Source organism: Arabidopsis lyrata (assembly GCF_000004255.2).
Source record: "Arabidopsis lyrata subsp. lyrata unplaced genomic scaffold ARALYscaffold_6, whole genome shotgun sequence".
NCBI lineage: Eukaryota > Viridiplantae > Streptophyta > Magnoliopsida > Brassicales > Brassicaceae > Arabidopsis > Arabidopsis lyrata.
In genome coordinates, this window is record NW_003302550.1 from 10,831,245 (window position 1) to 10,853,377 (window position 22,133).

The following is a 22,133-nucleotide window of genomic DNA, read 5'->3' on the forward strand; positions in this document are numbered from 1 at the left end:
ACTATGTTTCTTTGAACAGTACCAACTTTGGATTGTTGTGAAAACTACTAAGAGCATATAAGATGTGGCTATTTATTAGAAACATTGAGAAAGACTAAAATGTGAAAATACAGAATGGCAATTTGAGATTTTTGTCCAGAGATAGCATCTTCATCACCACACCTAAAAATAGAAATGTCTTTTTTCCAAAAGCACTTAAACTAGAGAGAATGAGTCATAAAGAAGAAAAAAAAGGCTATAGAGCTTTTTTCGATTCCCCCAGTTTGGTGATCCTTTCTTCCTCTGGGAACAAAACTTTTTCATGTGTGCCTCAAATGAACAACATAACCTCACTGTTGCTCTTCCATGGACTCTGAAAATGGTGACATTTTAGAGGTTTTGTTGGTTATTTAAGAGGCAGATGCAGCCACCTTCTTCCTCACAATCCTTTTCCGCCTAGCCTTTGGAGGTGGAGGATCTGAAACTGAGTCCTCTTGCTTCTTCCCCAGTAGCCCTGAGACAATTGCATTCTTTGAGATGAACCATCTTGAAGATGGCTTTGCTACTGCTTCCTCTGACGGTCGGTTGTATGCTTTTGCCAGCAGATCATCTGACTGCGCCAGTGGATCTGCCTCCACACCTAGCCATACCTGTCTTGACTTTTCCCCTAATTGAACATTCATAATCCTGTACCACATCCATCCATATTCATCAACGTTCTTGATCCCCAGAATAAAGGTTTCCTAAGTCCTAAGACAGAGTTTTACAATACAACATCCAAACGTCCCACATGTCCTGTTTATGTATGTTATGGACATATGTGGGAGAGGAGGGTGGGAGAAAGAGAGGAATACCTCAAGGCAGTGCCGAAGAAGAGTGCAACTCCTATGACATCAAAGTGGCTGCTCACTCCTCTTTCAAATCCACATAACAGCTGATATCTCAAGTTCGCATATATTCCAAGAAATGCACCATAACCAAGAGCATTTGTGCTGATAGATGGGACCGTCACAGATACTCTGTCAGAACAAAGGTACAACAAGTTAAGCATGAGCTGGAAAAAAAAGCAGACATGCTGCCCGAGTGAATCAAGAGATTTGTAATCCTAAGATAGAAACAGAAGATCTGTGATGACCTGTTCTTCTTCTTTCCTGCCAGAAAGTTTGACAACGAACCCTGGAGAGTTCCTGCTGCGAGTCCAAGAATGGACAACTCTGCTGCCTTGTAGAAAAGAGAATGAAATCTCTTTTGCAAGTCGAACTCTCTAAGAGGATAGCTCATTTCAAATAAATTATTTGGTAGCTTTTGTAGTGTATTTTGCAGGTCAAACCGGAATGTGTTTCCATAGGAACGACATGGAGCTAGCAACCAAACAGCAGCTGCATTGCATGCTGATACAGTAAGAACATTTATAAGTGCAAGATCCCATTCCTCTTTTAGTCTGCAAATCATAGAGTATGCAATTTAGGACACGAAACTAGAAGCTACAAAACCTTCAAAGTTTAGGTAGATGGACAGGAACATACCTATTCTTACGATTCTTCACCTCCCACCAAACCGAGCATCCAACCGTGGCAGCTTGCTCCAAAAGAAGTTTATAGAGAAATGCAGGATCCGCCAACATCCTACACAAGACAGTCACCTTAGTCAAGACTGCATATAGTCTAACATTATAGAAACTTATAACTTAAGAGACAACGAAGTTTACATGGACAGATGGATTCTCAGAAGAAACCCTAAAATTACCTGCCAACAAAGGCCCTCGACAATCCCTGAGGAAGAGCACGGGAGATCATTCTAGTTGTTGTAGGACGGGCATTTATAGCAAGGAATTTCACCATTTGTGCTGAACTGACCAAACCCTGCATACAAGTTTCCGTAAGTTCAAGTATGTCAGCATCGCAAAATCACCATTTCATAATAACAGAAAACGTAAAGGATATCTCACCATTTCATATGCTTGACGGAGACCAGCAGGTAAATCCATCATTGTTTTTTGCCATTCGTTCAACACAGCATCAACAAATTTCCTATCAAAAATCTGGACAATAACATAAATGCTGTTACTGCGTGACACCACGACAATAAAATACATGAAAAAATCAACAGAGCACAAGCATAAAGATCACTTACCTCTGCGAGGAACATCCTACGCCTAAAAAGTCCATCATCATCTCCCTCATCGCCATCATCAAATTCATCAAAGTAATCATCATCATCACCATTATCGTCACCTCCATCGCCACCACCATTATTGATACTCTTTCCAATGTTTCCACCACCTCCTCCAGTTGCAATCTGTAATGAAACATGAAATAAAAATTCACAAAGCTACTCTTTTCTGATCGGTGGAAAATAGATTCACTGCAAACTGTTATCTCCAAGGAAGATATCATTACTAAGATTTTCTGGAACTACTTGTCCAAGAACTTGCATCCGCCCATTATCGTAACACAATTTTCAGCTACAATATGATTCATCTCCTTGATGTTATCTATAACAATATAAAACCTCCCACTTACTTCATACTAAAGAAATGATCAACTTATCCGGATTAAAATCAAGTTATTTTTACTTAAGAGCAAAGAAGCAGGACTAAAATCTAGCAGTTCACAAACACTGTTACTTGCTACTCATAGTTCCCCACGAGTAGACGATGGAAAGAAAACAAATTCTGAACCTCCAAGAAGAATGACCAACTCGCGACTCTCACTAACACCAACTTGATGAACCACAACAAAATCAAAACAGAGCGGATAAAACAAGCAACGACATGCTCATGTAGCTAGACAATAGATAAAAGGCACATCCTTTAGAGAGAATTTCACCAAAGTAATCTAAATTCTTGCAATTCACCAAATAATCTCTTAACCAGAAAGAAAAGAAAGGAGTATGAGAGAGAGACCTCAGGGCTGGTCTCAGAAATCTTCTGGGTCATATCAAGCTTCCCTTTTTCCAAAGTAACAGCTCCTACCGAACCAAATTTCCCTTTCATCACTGGACACATCTGAGTACTTGCAGAGAAAGAGCCAGAGGAAGATGGGCCTAACTCAACTCCTGAAGGTAACTGTAAGCAACGCTCGAGACCTGATACTGAATCATCGACAAGAAAAGAGGACGAAGCTCTAACGAAGCCGCGACGGAGCTTACAAGGCAGAGTAACGAGTGGACGAGGGATAGGTAAACAGGGTTTGAGAGGAGATAAGGGTTTGGGAGCGACAACGCTCTGAAACACCATATGCGACATGGCTTCACCAGGATTAAAACCCAAGCTTTGATTCCGATAAAGATTCAAGCTTTTCGGTGATTTCTTGAAGAAAAGGCACAGAGCCTTCTTCTCTCTTAGGGCTGAGAGAGAGAAAGAGAGGAAGAGAGAGATGAGAAGGAAGAGAGGATTTATCGCCAATCAGACGATTACAGAAACAACCCAATCTCGCTTTTCTCTTTTTGCACCAACTCAAATGCTTAATACTTCTGCCTGATTCAGAGGGTTCCAAGTCGGTTATTGTCTTTCGTCAAATGAAAATAAATCCAAGGATTTTTCATGAATTTTTTTTATAAATAAAAATCAAATTCCTATGGATTTAGGGAAAAGGAAAACATTTTTTTGAATAATAATATATGCATTACAGTGTTAAAAAAAAAAAAAAAACATTTTTTTGGTAGGAGAGAAAGTGTCTCCCATAATTTATTCAACTAAACTAAAAAAATATTATAACATGGCGTAAAATATTAGCATCCTCTAACATAATCGAATTGACTACATTGAATACATTGAATACATTGGGACAAGATTCGAATAAACGAAAACCTAACTGTAAAAAAACATTTTGATACTAAATCAGTTTACACGCTACACAGAGTATCTTAGAGATGTTTGTTTGATAACAATAATAATACAAACCATTTAATGATGCAAAATAAATGATAAAAAGACAAAAAAATGACACAATACAAAAAAAACTAAACACATCAAACTCATTTAAAAATATCATGAACAGCATCGTCCTTTTTCTCTTACTCTATTCAATTGGGGCCAAAGAGATTTGATTATGAATACATTCCGCTGCTATCTTCGTTTTGGGATCTTCTGTGCAAACTTGGTTTTAGCCATTCAAGAAGTCAAAATCAATTGGCTGGCTTCTTATTGGAGGATAATTGGTTACTCGTCTCTCGGTTGCTGCATTCTCTGTTGGTTTCACTGTTGTTGTAACAGTTTCAGGCGGAGGGGCTGTTGTAACAGTTTCTGGTGGCGCTCTTGTAACAGTTTCAGGCGTCGTTGTTGTTTGGCTAGTATCTTCTGTGGCTACAGCTGTTTCTGTGTTTGGAGTTGAAGACGGATCACTTTTGTCTTCCAAAGAAGTTTCCTCCTCTACGGGAGGAGGCTCAGACACTGTCTCCTTCACGGGTCCATCCACAGGTGCTGCTGCAGTTTCAGATGCTGGTGACTCAGCAACAGCTGCGGTTTCAGGTGCTGGTGACTCAGCAACGGCTACGGTTTCAGGTGCTGGTGACTCAGCAACGGCTACGGTTTCAGGTGCTGGTGACTCAGCAGTAGCTGCAGTTTCAGGCGCTGATTCAGTCCGTGGTGCCTCAGAAGATGGAGGAGCTTCAATAGCCAATGGTTTTGCAGGTTCTTCGAGCGCCAATGGCTTAGCTACTTCTGGCTGTGCAGTCTTCTGTGTGAGTAAAGGTTTTTTGGGAGCAGTAATGGAAGCAAAGATTGAAGACATTCCAGGAGGTAGAATCTCGATTGGAGGTTTTCTGGATGCATCAGATAAACTCGTGAGCTTTGGATCCTCAAGAGAAGCCAGAAACGCACTTGCAGCATCAGTTTTAGAAGATGGAGCTTGCTCAACTTCCTTCTGCAGCGTTTTATTCCAAGCCTGGACCAAGTTCTTTAGAGTTGGACGACCATGTGCCTGTGGGATTAATTACAGTAGGTGAGGTCAGAAACAATACAAGTTTAATTTATAAACTACAAAAAGAAAACGACAATAAAAAACAATCTTACATGGGCATGAAGCACGGCTTCTGCAAGCATTCCCGTGTCTTGCCATGCCTTCTCCATGAGCGCATTGTCTCCCAGAACTGCAGCAGAAAATGCTGATTCTCGCCCAAGGCCTATGGAGATCAGATTGTTTATAAGTCCCTGCAACAAAGTTAAAATAGTATTTCAATTAGGAACCTGCAGATACAAAGTATAAAATCAAAGCATAAATTCGTCTACAGTTAGTTATGTCGATCCTATCTAGTGAACAACACAACTGTCTTTAGATCTCTGTAGGTATCCTAAAATACTAGAAACCAAGTTAGAAACCGAAAGAAAGAGAAATTGCAGACGTACACTTAGGCGTGTCAATTCTCCATGGTTTGCTAGGCGTAATGAAAGGCCTCGCAACTCATGACCCTGTAAAGCGCCTTTGACCGAACCTGCAGTTGCCAGTCTTTTGAGAGCTTCGCGAGCAATGTCAGCGTGGCCAGTGGCATCAGCAGCATCTATAAGGTCAAGAAACTCCTTTGCAAATTTCACTATTCCCTCCACAGCTTCAACAACATCTTCTTTTTTAGTAGCTGTCAAAGAGAGAATGTCACTCAAATCAAGGCCTACACCATCCTGTCCAATGTCCTTGCTATTACTCATTGTGAGAAGACAATGAAGAGCCCTCTTAAGATCATTGCTCTGCATTGCTAGATCAAACTCCAGCCTGAGAAAACATAAAGCTAAGTCAAACTCGGAGCCTAAGTCAAAGTGAAAATAATCACTGATGGCATTTTGGTTTGAATTGACAGCTAGGATGAAGAGTGAAACACTGAATTCTGTTTACTGTCCAGCATAAGCAATTCAGAGACTAGAAAAGACTGTGTATAGTAGAGCCAAATTGAAGGAATAGCGGCACCAAAACATTATATGTTTTATTTACCTCTTAGATATTCCAGGCAAATGAAGTGCTTCTGTTGCGTATCCCATCCCTAGCATAAACTGTGCCAGATCGTCATGATGTTCTCTCCCAAGCCTACTTGCCCTGCGCAAAAAGAAATGTTGTATTAGCATTCCTGCTACTTTACTACTCAAATAAACACGAGATTATGAGAAACATATCCATACCATTTAACTGCACTAACAGCATCCCCGTAAGCAGCAAGACAGCGGCAACGGATACCAGGATGATTCAGTGAAATGGCATGGGCACACATGTACCTACCAAGAAATGGAGGTGTCAGATAATAATTTCTATCTTTGGTCTTATTTAATCATTCAAGTAACTAAAATGACGACCATGGCAAGATATGCTATACAAGATTACAAACATATTTTGGTGCTCGAGGAAGCTTTGGAATACAAAATGTCAGATGTCAATGCGCCTACCTAGTGCGTAATATGAATGAAAAGGAAAATTCATAATCTAACTGAATATACATATCTCCAACGAAGATAAACGATTCACCAATTCATACAGTCAGTGTCCAACAAGGAATTTTTTAGCAAGAGTCAGTCTTGTCTTAAGGTAAAGAACAGGAGACTCTTAGTACCTGTCAATGAGCCAAAGAACTCCATCACGTACACCGGCAACAACAAGAGGCCCCACTGGTCGTTTCTGCTCGACTGGGAAACGAGTAACAGCAACTGAGACTCCTCCACCACCCACAGCTACCTCATTGACCCTTCTTTCATCCATTATGTCATCGCTATCACCTCTAGATTGTCTTGGCAATGATAAGAATGGTGGAACAGATGGAGCATTTTGGAAAGAAGCTAAACGCACAACCTACAAATAAAAAGTATACACATGAGGAAGATTCTTGCTGGTTTGACAAGAATTGACATAGATGTCGACACATATGGAGGACAAAAACACAAGCTTAGACCTGAAAAATTAAGCTTCACAATAGTTACAATATATTTCATGTAAAAGGAAAAAAAAGTCCACCTGCAGCATGGGGGGCCTTAAAGATATCCTTTCTTGCTTTCCAGCCTGGGAACCTTCTACTGTGATTAAGGCTAACTCTCCATGCTCTGCAACTGCTCTAGCCTGCACCTCCTTAAGTTTCATTTCTTCCTTCATCTTCCTAGTCTCTATATCAATTTCAGAAACTCCCGCGTCCACAAAAACACATCTGGAAATCCAGGCATGGAAGAAAGTATTAGCATTACTCCCCAGATATTTTGTTTAGTAAATAGCAGATCAAGGTAGCCATGCCCTTAACAGAGTCAGAATTAGAGCAATTCTTTTCAAAACATAGTAATCTCTGAGAAGTTGGATTATGCACCATCTGAATAATCAATAACTGATGATACACATCCACCGCAAAAACACTTAGATTCGATTTTTAGTTTGTTTCACCCAAGTGGAAGTAGCATTCAAGGTAACTGGCACAAAACAGAAAAAAAATCATGTATCATGTGCAATAATCTTACTCAATCGTGGTTGGTGTAGCCACAAACAGCTGTCTGCGATGCCAAACAGCTCCAGTAGCATGTGCAATGGCAACATCACCAAGATACCTATACTGAGGGCGCAAGGACGATATGACCATGTATTGTTGATAAGCAAAAGCACAGTACTCAACTGTTTGGTCCCATGCCATCCATTCTGGCTGAGGTAGCATACCACCTACTGGCTCAAAATTTTCCCAACTACACATTAAAAATTCCATTTAGATAATATAGAACTGAAATACTTTAACATGATGCAATGCAACAAAATTAGAGCTAACTAAAATGTAACTATGGGAATCGGTACAGATTGATGAACAGTGCTTATTATTCCATCAAACAAGAGTAACTATTTTCTCAGACATCTCAGAGGAGGAAATGAGATTCTGATTTGGTCAATATAGCTAACTAAAGAAAATGAAATGTAATAAAATATGCCCAACAGCCAGCTGCCTGCACGCTAGTTTAGTAACAAAGAGTGCTAACAGAAATGAGCCTTGCATAAAAAAATAAGAAGGACAACCCTAATCACCTGTAGAGCTGGTAGTTTAGGGGTGCAGACTCAGCAGACTTCTGCGAAGAAAACCCATCATCATAGCTAGAAAACGAAGAAACATTGCTGTTTCCAAATCCCGAGAGTGGCATCGACTGAATGGTTGAAATAGCTGTTGCAGCAACAGGACTAATCCTTCGGGATGTGCGATAGCCTATACCAAGTAGAGCACCACCATGCAGACCAATGACCTGCAAGGAGAATTATGAAGCATAAGAATGTTGCTTAACCTAGATGTCAAGCATTGACATACTGCTCTTTGATCATTTTTCCAAAGTAACAAAGATAAACCACCACTTGAAGTCAAGTAGAATTATTGCGTAAGATTCTCATGTTTAGCAACCTTTCCTTTTGGTCAAACGTCAATTAATAAATTACTGTGTTCCAAGTATGACAATTTTTTTTGTACTAATTTTACAGTATTTTCAATGCAAACCAAGGCACACAAATTCTTAGGAGCATGATAAGATTAAATATTCAATAGAGCTGCTCTAGAATACATGCAGATGATCTGATATAAATGAAAAAGAGACACATACCGGTTCAGAGCGACCTCCTACAGATCTCATGAGTATGTTTGAGGTACCATCATCCAAGAGAATACGAACTTGGACACTAGCCGATGAAGCTGCACTGGCAGCAGCAGCAGCTTGAGCTGCAGCTGCAGCGGCTTCTTTTGCCTTTCTCGATAAACCACCCTTAGGGATTATAGGCATCCTTTGAGGTAACACAGATTCTAGAATGGCAAATCTGTCTCGACATGTATCCCAAGCCAACAGTCTTGCACTTCCAGAGTCAACAATGGACCAGTCACTAACCTTGTAGATAGAGAAGTACAGAATATCAGGCCATACAACTGCCACATACCTACAACCAGAAAATAAAGTTAGTTGGCTAAAAAAACAACACTCAGCAAATTAGCTGAGTTACGAAGAAAATTATATTCATAAAAACAATTAGCTAAACTTACTTCCCTGAACTGCTCACAGAAAGGACTGAGTATGAATCATGTGGAACAGGTGCCACAATCTGCTTTTTGGTCTGCTTTACAGTCAACTGTTCACCTGGGTCTCCCTTAGACAGCCCTGATTCGGACAAGGCACTATTATTTCCAAGGGATGGGTTGGCTGAGTTGGATAGTTGAAAGTTCAAGAGCTTTAATTCTCTTCCAAGGATATATATAGCTGAATTCTCCCGACTTCCAGGCAGTGCTGGTAGAGGAGCTGCAGACGGGATGGCACGAGGATCAAATTCACTAACTATAATACCAACATTGGTACCAGTTGCGACGAGATGTGGTTGTAGAGGATGTGCAACCATACAATAGACCTAAAAAAAATGAAATTAATAAGTAACTAATGAGGGTTACTACCAATGTATGGACGCTACTAAAGCGAAAGAAGTACAGAAGCAATGCTATTATAATGATGTAATAAAGGAACTAGCAATCTTTGAAATTTATCAACTGGCGTTTTCAAGTAGAAAATGAACACCGAATATCATCTGCAAATTCTGAAAAAGGATAACTTCCAACTTTGGGTGCAGCACGTGCTTTCTCTATAACCATCTGACATAAAGATTACGTATCTTCTCCGTTGTAATTTTCTTTTAGATACATTCAGTGTTCAAACAGCTATCAATCTAAAGTCTGCTATATACAAAACTTTTCTGTAAGAAGTAACAAATTATCAACCAGTTGTAATCTATTCTATTCTTATTCCTAGTCTACTTGAGTCGGAATATCTTTGCACTGCTAAGTGCAAGATTATACAGCTAACCAACTTCATCATTTCAAGCATAATAGATGCATTTTACGAGATATGAAGAGAAACTAATGTTTTGTGGGGCACATAGAATGGAGCATAAGAGAGCAATTATCATGCCCAGGCTTGTGCATGAGTTATTGACATATTATACAACTAGCAAGCAGAAAGAAATAATATGATACATGGTAGATTCCGAGGATTTAATCAACAATGAAAACAAATCAACAACCAATTGTGCTGATTTTGCTTTGTCAAACTCAAAAAAAAGAAAGAGGCAAGAGCTAATTACCCTAAGTTTTCTGTGGGTTGCAAGTACTTGAGGCGGAACCAAGGAAGAAAGTTCACATAATGGCCTTGTTAGGGCCGAGTAAGTTGGATGCTCAATAGACCTGCGAAAATCCAAACAATTAGACACTCATCTAATATACAAAAGTTTTTTTACCATATACACAACCAAATGTTAAACAAAGATACCATATGTGTGAATCTTTAACGCAAGTCAAAATATCAAGGTTTGGCGCTCGAGGGTGACACCAAGATGCAACACTGTGGCAAGCTAGCTTCGGGACAGGTTTAATTCTACGCAGCTCCTGTAGAGAAAAAGTAGATATGCATGTTAAAAAATGATATCGGTAAAATATGAAAAATATATACATGAGATACACCATTACCTTAAATGTCATTGTGTCCCATATGGCTAATGTCTTGTCAGCCCCAATTGTAATCAATTGTGGAGCACTCCCACTTACCCTTGACAACTCAACAGCCACCACCCCACCATCATGTGCCTAATTCAGAACAAAAAAAAATCAGAAGAAGCCAAGAAGGTGAGCAAAAGCTTTTACAACGCCATATCTGGAAGAGAAAAAACAGTATAACAGAGAAGTGGAAATTATGATTCAATTAAGCAAACAAGAGCATGTCTATTACACCAAGAAAAAACAACAGCACAAGCATGTTATACTCCCCTATCATTACTCAGCCTTTTTTCACAAAATGAAAGAAAAAATCTAAATGCTAATAGTCCAACATTCAGAAATAGGCACAGAAATCAACTCATAAGGTTCAATGGAACTAAGAAAAATGGTGCCTTAGTCTCAGCTGTAACCAAATCTGGCCAATCTTTCCAGGCCTCAGACTTGAACGGCCACAGCAATATCTTCTCTTGAACTTTTCATGAAAGAGTAGGCATGAGAAGAATACCTTTAAGCTAAGCTTGGGTACAAGTTCCCTTGAGTCAGTGCCATTATCAGCACTCCACAGTACAAGTAAGCCATCACTGCCACCTGAAACAAGGAGTGCCTGCAATTGCAATTAGATAGAGAATGGCTAGTATCATGTATTGGACATGAATAACAAAGAGAAAATACTTGATAAGCATTCATTAAAAAATGTCAAATTATATAAAAGGAAAGAAGGCACAGTACTAGTAGGGATTCGCTAATAACAACCAAAACAAGCAATTGGGGAAAAAGATGCCAATGGTTATAATTCCCGCCGCTCATAATGCTAGGCTATGCATGAAATTTAACCCAAACATATTAGGAGCACAGATGATCTAAGAAACTAAGGCTCGATATTTGGATTGTACAACAGGTATCCGTATAGTAAGGCCTGTTGCGGTCTGCACTCCCCACTTAGTAAAATGAAGAGATTTTGATGTCAGAAAGAAGACAAAAATATATGTAGGGAACTTCCAAGACCATATGCCCAAGACCTCGTTTTCATTAATATCAGTCAATCTTACGAGGTGATCTTGCGTATGGTTTTCTAAATTACAACACTTTCATCTATCAGATAGTATTAAGTAAATATCTCGAAATAAATTCAGAGCATATGGAGAGAATATGTAGTTACTTCGCCAGATGATGCCATGAAATTCATCAGGCAATATATGGATCCTTTATGGCCACCTGTATATCTACGTGCAAGCTGCAAGGAAGTAAACATTTAAGGAAATTAACACAGATCAGAATCAAAAGCCCTCACCCTAAACCCCGCAGAGAAACAAAACAAATATTATAACTTTGGAACAAACAAACCTTCCATGTTATCATTGATAAAACCCGAATGACACCATCAGTTGAACCAAATGCAACTAAAGGGCCATCACCACCAGATGATCTGGAAAGAAACTCCATGCTGCAAAACAAAAGGAAGAATTCTAACAACTTTTACGGAGCAGAAGATATCAGAACAGTAGAAAGACTGTTTGAACATTGACTGAACATTAAACATCAAGGTGGTCAGGTATCCATTACACTTAAAACACACACATATCAACTTATGCCTAGTCTACATTTGACTAAAATATTTCCAGCGTAGCAACTAATGAAGGTCTTTCCAGGATTCAAGTGATTTAAAGATTGGAAGCCTACAGTAATGGAACATCTTCCTTGGGGTCCAGGTGTCAAGCAAACCCATGTTCTAAAATTAAAGAAAAAGCAATGAACTAACCAGAGAAGTGACTTGTTATCAAGCTCTTGCTTTGGCACATCACGACCACGCATTGTCACCAAGTCCAAGAAAATGGCTTTATTCTCACAGCAGATGACCAGAAAATGCCGGCCTTTAGTCGATGGAGCAGGAGAAGTGAAAGCAGATGTGAGATGATTGACAGCTGATGGAGATTCAGCAGCTGCAGAACGATTGCGCCAAAGTTGCCAATAACGCACATCATCGTCATAAAACTTCACCTGCTTAACACTTGTAGGTGCAAACATTGAACAGATAAGTCATTTATCTCATATCGGAAGAGTCAATTGAATAGCAGCGGAAAAGATCTACTACCTTCCTCCTCTAATGGCTTCAGTGGGCTTGGCTTTATAGTCTGAGCAATACATGAATGTCAGAAAGCATCTAAACGTATACTCATTTAACAGGAACAAATTGTTCATAGCTCACCGGATTCTCCCTCGGCGAGCTTCTCTAACTTAGCACCAACTAAACGGCGCTCGTCAACTCCGCCGGCTTTCAATTCATAAATTACCTAGAAAATAGCCATAGACGTTGAAAGATCCACGATTCAGGAACAGAAGCGAAACGAAAATCAAATCAGAATCTCGTTAAGAACCAAACCTGACGATGCTCCCAATTCCAGACGGAAACGTGATCTGAATCATCGGCGGTGACAAGCCATGGATGCGTGGGATGCACCTGTATCTTCACAATCTTACCATTTGTCTGCCGAAATGCTCTCGCCCGCAACATTTCGATCTCTCTCTCTCGCTCTCTATATCAGTTCTCCAAGATCAATGAAACAACTCAAAATCTGAGCACAATTGCATCCGCAAAGACGATTTGGATTCACGAGAACTCCTAAAGAGACTCAAAATTTCAGAAAAAAGCTATTATCAGATCCAGATCGATTAGATCCACCGCGGTTATCAAAGAAAATGGCCGGATCCACCACCACCACTACAATCGCCGAACAAAAACTCCGGTAGTGTGATCTTCAGACGCGAATCGCGTAAAGCGCGAACTACGAAGGCCACTCTGATTAACAAAAAAGGCCCAATAACATTTTTTTAGCCCTTTCCTTTGTCGCATGGTTATTCCATTTACGGAATTAATTGGGGGATAAAAGTTGAAAATTATTTACAGTTTTTTTTTTTTTTTTTTTCGAATTCGAAATGTATCATCATCTCAAACAAAAATTTTCTTCTCGTAAATCTGGAATCGATGTCGATTTATAATTTATGGATAAAAATTCATATGCTACAAATAACTATATTTGATAAATTGTATAGACTATTTTGATAGTTTGTTTTAGTAAATTTGTTAAAAACTATGTTTGTAATCACGTTTTGAGTGAACAATTAGTGTGGGAAGAAGCTCAATTGGACCCAATTTAATTTAGTGTTAATAAGAAAACATTGGATAATCCTACACAATCCCTAAGATGTCGGATTGATGGCTCTACAAATCTTCGAATCCAATTACGGGTCTAAAATGTTTGTGTTTTCAAGAAAATTATCAAATAGTACTTTTTGGTGCAAAGTGTCTTCGGAGGTATCCCTCCCCCCTCTCTGCCCCTTTCACTCGGAGATAGAAGCTTTATTATGGGATATGATGAATATCCTTTGAAGAAGGATTGACTGTCAAGCGTTTGAAACATATTGTATAGAGTTAGTCTCGATTAGGCATGTCAATCAGGTTACCCTGGCCAGGCCCGGTCCAAGCCCACAAAACCCGCGTATAATTTAGTCGGGTCTGGCCTGTAAAAATTTCGAGCCTATATTTTAAAGCCCGACCGACTCTATTAGAGCTACATGGCTTTTCCGGGCTCTATGGACTTTTTCGATAAAAGAAACAAACTTATAATTAATAATATCTCTTTAAAAAAATATGTGTATAAACGAGTCAATCGAAATTAAGATAACGACTAACCCCAATTTAATTTCAAGAAATAGTTTAAAATCAAATAAATAAATTGTTTAAATTAATACCAAATAAAATAAAAAATCGGAAGACTTCAAACTAGATAGTAAAGCTAATATTTGCTTTTTATATTTAGAGTAAGGCAAAATTTTGAAAACTAGGTTTAGGGTTTTTAACTATGTTAAAAAAATTCTTAAACAAATTTCTCAACTAAACGAAAATATTAACAAAAAAAAGTCAAAATATCTTTCTAAAATTTTTTTGAACTAGTCTTAGCCCGACCGGTCTAAACCCAAAATATCCTTTTTGCCCGAATGGGCTTAACCTGAAAGGTCCGATTGTTTTTGGACATATATTTTTAAGTCTGAGCCTGTTGTTTTTAGGGCTGGGCCGAGCTATCCCGCATGTTTTGGTCCTAATTGACATGACTAGTCTCGATGGTGCAGTCTCTTGAAGAATGATCCACTTTTTTCCAATCTGCTAGATAAATTTGAATGCTCTGTGTCTTGTTTTCCTTTTTGGATTTCTTCTATTTCTCGATTATGTAATTTTAAAGCGGATTCTTAGCGTGATCCCATAGATTATTATTTTGAGAAATCACATTTGTAAACTCTTTCCGGTTTTGTATTATGATGAAAATGTGTGAAGGGCACTATTTTGTTGTGTTGGTTTATGTTTTTGGGAAATATATATATATATATATATAGAAAATATGTTGTAAAATATGAACCAGAGTGACATGTTAGATCGTTTTAATTTATCTTCTTCACCACAAAAGAAAGTCAAACAAAACTTAGGACTTTTTTTGTTTCGAAAACCTTTCACAAGTAAAATAATGACAAGAAAACGAACCAAGATCGAAAATGATATTGGAAATAAACATCATTTATTAAAATCGAAACACACACCTTCAAAGCACATGATCCAAAAGCATGGACCTTATTTGACTCATAAACAAACACAAGAAAAGCTGAAATGCTTACTCAAGACGTCGAGTGACACAAATCCAAAGCGTGGACCTTATTTTACGGAATCAAGAGAAAAAGAAAACTAAAGAGCAAGTCTTTTATTGGTGATAATATATAGATAGACACGACATGGACTTCGATCTGATGAACCAAATCACCAGCTTTTCAACGATCTTGTAACCTTCCTCCGTAAGTTCATCCGTTACCACATCCCACACCTATGGCGGTTCCAAAGTAAGCTCCAATGGCATCAATAGCCTGACCAGAGCGTCCGTGGAATCCAAGAAGCTTTCCTCCATTTTTACCCTCGAGCATGAGTTGATTTCCAGATGAATTCGTCTCACCGAATATCGGAGAGGTTCTTCCGTAAGAGGTTTTGAAGAATAGCGATTTGATCAGCACTGCCTTGTAGAGGTCAACATGATCGTAGCTTCCACCAACGGATGTGATACATTCGTACGGATAATCCACCGCAAACTGTATTTCAATTTTTTTCCATCAAAAACAAACAATTTATAAACGGGTGGATAAATAATTAAGAACCAATTGAAGAAAAACAAAGTCAAGTAGGCTATTTTTATTACCTCTTTCAGTTCCCCGCGAATCGTCCCGTGTTCACGGGTTTCAATTTTTTTGTTCTTTTCATATTCGATCTTGATATAAGACACACAGCCAAGATCTTTTCCAACAATTATTTTCTTCACACCGTCGAAAACACCATCGTCGAATGCAACTCCCATGTTACCACCCATTGCTTCAATTTTTTCGGGTGCCGGAACTGACCAAAAATATGCACCAATGGCATCAATAGCCTGACCAGAGCGTCCATGGAGCCCAAGAAGCTTTCCTCCTTTTTTACCCTCGAGCAAGAATTCTTTCCCAGCTACATTTCCAGATGAACCGAATATTGGAGAGGTTCTTCCATAAGAAGTCTTAAAGAACAGCGATTCGATCAGCACTGCTTTATAGAGGTTAACATGACCGTAGCTTCCACCAACAGATGTGATACATTCATTCGGATAGTCCACGGCAAACTGGATTTCATTTTCCATTAGAAACAAGCAATTTATATATATATATCTTTATACACATTTTAAAAGAGTTGGAAAGAAGAATAGCAAATTCACGTTATCTATATTACCTCTTTTAGTTCTCCGCGAATCGTCCCGTGTTCACGGGTTTCAGTTTTTCCGTCCTTTACGTATTCGATCTTGATATAAGAGACACAATCAAGGTCTTTTCCGACAATTATTTTCTTCACACTGTCGAAAACACCATCGTCAAATGCATCTCCCATGTTACCACCCATTGCTTCCCGCTTTTCGGGTACGGGTGCGGGGAATGGCCAAAAATATGCACCAATGGCATCAATAGCCTGACCAGAGCGTCCGTGGAACCCAAGAAGCTTTCCTCCATTTCTACCCTCGAGCAAAAATTCTTTCCCAGAGGAATTCGTCTCACCGAATATTGGAGAGGTTCTTCCATAAGAGGTTTTGAAGAATAGCGATTTGATCAGCACTGCCTTATAGAGGTCAACATGATCGTAGCTTCCACCAACGGCTATGACACATTCTTTCGGATAATCCACCGCAAACTGGATTTTTTTTTGTTTTCCATTAGAAACAAAGAATTGATAAGCTTCTAAAGGGTGGATAAGAACCGACTGAAGAAAAACAAAAGTCACGATATTTTTATTACCTCTTTTAGTTCCCCACGAATCGTCCCATGTTCACGGGTTTCAAATTTTCCGTCCTTTTCGTATTCAATCTTGATATAGGACACACAGCCAAGGTCTTTTCCCACAGTTATTTTCTTCACACCTTCGAAAACATGATCGTCGAATACATCTCCCATGTTACCACCGATTGCTTCCTGCTTTTCAGGTTCAGGAACTGGCGAAAAATATGCACCAATGGCATCAATAGCCTGACCAGAACGTCCGTGGAATCCAAGAAGCTTTCCTCCATTTTTACCCTCGAGCATGAGTTGATTTCCAAATGAATTCGTCTCACCGAATATCGGAGAGGTTCTTCCGTAAGAGGTTTTGAAGAATAGCGATTTGATTAGCACTGCCTTATAGAGGTCAACATTACCGTAGCTTCCACCAACGGCTATGATACATTCACTTGGATAATCCACCGCAAACTGGATTTTTATTTTCCATTATTTATAAACTTTTAAAGAGTTGATAAGAACTCATTGAAAAATAACAACATCATGATTTAATTTGTTTTTTTACCTCTTTTAGTTCCCCGCGAATTGTCCCGTGTTCACGGGTTTCAAATTTTCCATCCTTTTCGTATTCGATCTTGATATAAGATACACACTCAAGGTCTTTTCCGACTGTTATTTTCTTCACACCGTCGAAAGCATCATCAGTGAATGCATCTCCCATGTTACCACCAACCGGTCCCATCTTCTCAGACGACATTGCTTCGATCTCTTAACTTTAACTTTAGTGATAGAAACCTGAAAGATTCAAATACATTAAGAAAGAAGAAACAACAAACAGAATGGTACGTTACTTGGTAAAGAAATGGAAGAAGAAGTAACACAAACTGTTTTTTACTTATCCCTAATGATAGAATAAGTTAATATATCTTTTATATTCAATTCCACTTTTTCTATGAGATCATTTTAATTGTATTCTATATCTTCCAAGGACGCCACTGAGAATTCATTTTTAACGTACTTCTCCTTATCTCTCTATAATTGAAAATTACATTAAAAACCCATTAATATATTTGTATATATTGGTGATACCGTATAACTTCAATAAGTTCAAACAACAACAATGGATGCATGACAAAACTATGCACAATACATTAGCAAGCTAAGGATGAAATCATGTAAATTAGATTATAATAATGTGAATAGAAAATGTCGACTAAAGATGTGAATAGAGAGAATCGAGAAAAATGAAAGCAAATTAAGAGTGAGAGAGGGAGAGAGTCCTCACGTGTGTGTTACTCTTTGATTGGAGAAGAGCTATGGGATTTGGAGTAATGCTACTCCCTATTTATTGACATTCTTTTTTACCTTTTACATTTTACTAATTTACTCTTTACACTCATCAAAATTTTAATTATCATGATACCTGAGATACGCTAGTCACCAACGTCCAATCGACTAGACCAAGACATTTCAAAACGATATTATCATTTTTATAGAAATATTTTATTTTAAAATATAGTAATTGGATTATAAAATAAGATAATGGTTATTACACTACAATTATTGAATATTGTGTTCAATTGTTCTCATATATTAACTAAAACATAGTTTTATTATTTTCAATTTGTGGTTAAGGTTTATATCTAGCTAAAAGAATTGTGAAACCAATTCCGTTAGATTGATAACCATTTTAGCAAAATCGTAACTAAAGTTTCTGATTATCAAACTTAATTTAGACACTTGATTAACTGAGCTGATGAGGTAGGAAGCTCGCCATGTCGACGTTTGTTCCTCTCTCGCCAAAGTGAATGTACTGTGGCTTGGAAAGTGAGTTTCATGATGATAAAGCAAATTAATCCATTGAACGTGGAGTCTGAGAGGAGTTATATGATCTCCGAGAATCTGTTGGTGTAATGACGATGAAAGAACTTGCGGGTAAACAAATATTATGATTTTTTAACGTGTTCAACAAATATTATGTATCACACGGGTCATAATCGAGATGTAAATATAAACATTGCCTTTGTTATAAAGTGCTCAACAAATATTATGATTTTTATTATCTTTTTATTTGTTAGTTATATTGTTGCTTCTAGTCGAATTCTCAGGAAATACGATTCATACGTTTTCTCCCGGAAAGTTTGACCTTTTCGTTTTATGTTAATATTCATGGGGTTTCAACTCAAAATCAATTGGCAATGAGTGGAGAGGCCTATGTCCCTTATATACTACTCAAATCCCTTCCATCTTGCCACTGTTCCCTGCGTTTTCTGTGCTGCAGCCATAGAAACTCGAAATCATCTTTTCTTCTCTTGTCCATATAGCTATGATATATGGAAGAATCTTGCTCAAAACATTCTCAATAATCAGTTCACGGAGGATTGGCAACAGATTGTGGCTTATATCTCAGCTACTAATCACGATCGGGTTCACAGTTTTTTGGTGAGGAACACATTTCAAATCACGGTTCACACGATTTGGAGAGAGAGGAACGCCCGACGACATGGAGAAGTACCACGCCCGGCAACCACTCTCATAAGTTGGATCGATAAGCATGTTCGCAATCAACTCTCGGTTATACGCTCAAAAAGTGACAGGGGCTATGACCTAGCTCTTCAAGCCTGGTTTGCCTCTCAAACCTAAAAAACCCACAGAAATCTATCATCCACTTTCAAATGCTCTGTTTTAAATCAAAGCTCTGTTCTCTGTTTCTTTTTAAAATATGGTCTTCAGAATGTCAAATGAAAGCTGATGTAAACCGTATATTTTTTTTCTTGAATATAATTTAACATTTTATTCAAAAAAAAAAAATGTGGGATCTCTCTCCATACGCCCTTCCAGATAAAGGCTCTTATAGCCATTAATCTCGACATAATCCATCACTTTTCCTCGAGATAATGCTTTTCTAGCTATCTTGATAGAATTGAGTCTTCCTTTGAGCCTTCAATTAGTAGGGGTGATCGAACCACTCTCTGAGCCGAATTAACGGGTCAACGTATGTTCGGGCTCTGATACCATGTTAAAATTTGGGTTTAACATGAGTTTTCAACTCAAAACCAATTGGCCATAAATAGATTGTCCATAACCCTTTATATGTATATTACTTGATAATTTCTCCAACTTCTAATGTGGGATTTTACTTCACTAATATTTTACAACCTAGAATGTTGCAGTTCTTCATTAAACATCACAAACAATCACTGACTATACACTTCGACATATCTAATTGAAATGTTGGTTTTTGTTTAGTAAACTAGTAATCGTATTTTACTGTACCGTGATTGCCGATTTTGACCTAACTAAACCCTAAATTCGACCTAATGATCAAACATTAATAAAACCAACAAGAATAATAAAATAATTTGTATCTCTCTTATGATCTCTCTCATCTCTTATCTCTCGTTGATCTGAAGTAACTGGTGATGGAAATTTGAATTACAAAAAGGAAGAAGACGATGGATTGTGCTCAATCGAAGATTGGAACGAAGAAGTGCTTACGAGTTGCAATTTTAAAGAACGTAAACAATTAGTGAAAGATGCTCATAACACTTTTTTCGTTACTCACTCTGTTGATGCCAAGGCTCTTAAAATCATCTTCACATATAATACTTTAACCGGATAGCTACTTTAAATATCCGGAATATTTTCTATATTATATAAAATTTAAAGATTTTTAATCATCTTGACAAGTTACACACCATCAATCATACATCCCAGAGTTTTTCGTTTTTATCGTGATATTATTGATTTTTTTTTCTTCATTTTATTATAGTGTATAAATTAAGTGTAAAAAAAACGAGTAAAGATCAAAGTGATATGGCTATTTGAAGACGTGCTGAAGAATGCTAAGATGCAATGGACCGACAACTTCTATCTATGTATCATATAACTCTACACCGGATTGTTTGAATTCAATTAAGTTGGAGAATGCTAATGGATCTGCGCGCCCACAACCTGTTCGAATATAGTATTTTATTTTTTCTTGAATAAATATTGGGAGACCGTTGTCTCCCATCCGCGACAAAAAAAAAAAAAAAAGATATTTTTTCTATCAAACCGATTGGATGAATTTAATAACCCATTTGTGGTGCTCTAGATACTCTAAAACGCCATATATTATAGAGATATTCTTCAAACGTCGAGATCGGTAGGTTTAGCTGCCATAACAATAGAATCTGAAATTTCTATAGGTAAAACTAAGTTTAAAATTGATTCCATTCTTACCAGTTTTTATAAAAAAAAAACAAGTAAATTATACTGGATTTATGTGTTATAAAGATGTTTAATTAAGGAGGGTTAGGTGGTACGTCTGGTGAAGTAAAGTTGTTACAATGAATTTCACGTGTGGAAAGTTTTAGTCAAGTTAAGACAGCTAACTAGTAGAAAACCTATACTAAATCCAAATTTTGATTTAATGGTAGGACTTCAAATCTTCTACAGTTTAATTTGTCTTTACTTGATTCATTCCACACGTGAAACTCCTTGTAATGAATGTTGGATTATTAATGGTTAGTAGCAATATGGAGTACACAGACTTAATCAGGTGATATGTGTACATTCTTATATCTTTTACTCGAAACATTTTGCATAGTGAAAATCAAAGCATGTAGTTCACTCTCAAGAGCATTGCTAGTACAATCACCTCCTGCTTAGTCCGATCCAATGTAAATACCACCACTATCTCTAGTAACCGACACGCCTTCCCTTTCCTTGGTAGTTTGATTCACAAATGTTCTTTCAAATTGCATTTTATCAAACCCTGAGTTGGTGTTGTCCAGTGAGGTACCGATGCATCTCAAACAGAGGCACTAGGATTCGGATGACTGTTTAAGTCTGTGTACTCCATATTGCTACTAGCCACTAATAATCCAAAACAAGACAAATGTTGCAGTTCTTCACTGATTCAGCGTTCTGTCACCGCCCACTTAGCGTCTAGCGCTTTTTTGAACATTGCCTGAATCTAATAAATAACTGTTTGCCCAAATCACCTACTTTTTGGAAGCAATGATAAAGAAGAAAGAGTAATATAAATAGATGTGTTGGTAAAATAAACTAAAAATATCTCACAGTTTAGCTGGTGTAAACGCTTTCATAAGGCTCTTCATTGCCTTAGTTTCAAACCCTCATGAATGAGAAATTTTTTGTGATCATTCATTCAACAAATCAAAACGACGTTGTTTTAAAGTCAAAGTTAGTAAATGCAGATTTTGGCACTTTTAATAAGAGTTTATGTAGTTAATTTGAATTTTATTAAGGACTAAGGTTGAAATAAGCACTGTGTCGTTGTGTGGGTAAGAAAAAAGCATCATCAATAGTAGTGGTTGAAATACGCCCCTTTCCCGTTGAAAAGATCCACCCGAACTAAAACTGAGGAC

The 22,133-nt window shown here is 37.9% G+C and overlaps 3 protein-coding genes across 3 annotated transcripts; all 3 read right to left on the reverse strand.

The window, feature by feature from the left end:
* Positions 1-51: 51 nt before the first annotated feature.
* LOC9308193 (protein RETICULATA-RELATED 1, chloroplastic) lies at positions 52-3,443 on the reverse strand. The gene is made up of 8 exons (XM_002874170.2): positions 2,885-3,443; positions 2,113-2,277; positions 1,928-2,020; positions 1,726-1,841; positions 1,506-1,604; positions 1,115-1,420; positions 834-998; positions 52-666 (listed from the first exon to the last, which is right to left on the reverse strand). The coding sequence occupies exons 1-8, from the start codon at positions 3,224-3,226 to the stop codon at positions 390-392; spliced, it is 1,563 nt and encodes a 520-aa protein (XP_002874216.1). The 5' UTR covers positions 3,227-3,443; the 3' UTR covers positions 52-389.
* Positions 3,444-3,779: 336 nt separating this feature from the next.
* On the reverse strand, positions 3,780-13,266 carry LOC9310284. The gene is made up of 21 exons (XM_021022671.1): positions 12,815-13,266; positions 12,641-12,725; positions 12,527-12,566; positions 12,194-12,442; positions 11,779-11,878; positions 11,594-11,668; positions 10,940-11,038; positions 10,408-10,524; positions 10,211-10,326; positions 10,026-10,125; positions 8,941-9,299; positions 8,510-8,837; positions 7,950-8,161; positions 7,400-7,618; positions 6,912-7,098; positions 6,514-6,749; positions 6,089-6,181; positions 5,904-6,005; positions 5,327-5,687; positions 4,994-5,131; positions 3,780-4,901 (listed from the first exon to the last, which is right to left on the reverse strand). Exons 1-21 carry the CDS (start codon positions 12,944-12,946, stop codon positions 4,086-4,088), a joined length of 4,164 nt encoding a protein of 1,387 aa, XP_020878330.1. The 5' UTR covers positions 12,947-13,266; the 3' UTR covers positions 3,780-4,085.
* Positions 13,267-14,980: 1,714 nt separating this feature from the next.
* Positions 14,981-18,086, reverse strand: LOC9310285 (myrosinase-binding protein 2). The gene is made up of 6 exons (XM_021022994.1): positions 18,044-18,086; positions 17,324-17,553; positions 16,783-17,229; positions 16,226-16,678; positions 15,669-16,118; positions 14,981-15,561 (listed from the first exon to the last, which is right to left on the reverse strand). Exons 2-6 carry the CDS (start codon positions 17,513-17,515, stop codon positions 15,280-15,282), a joined length of 1,824 nt encoding a protein of 607 aa, XP_020878653.1. The 5' UTR covers positions 17,516-17,553; positions 18,044-18,086; the 3' UTR covers positions 14,981-15,279.
* Between the last annotated feature and the right edge of the window lie 4,047 nt (positions 18,087-22,133).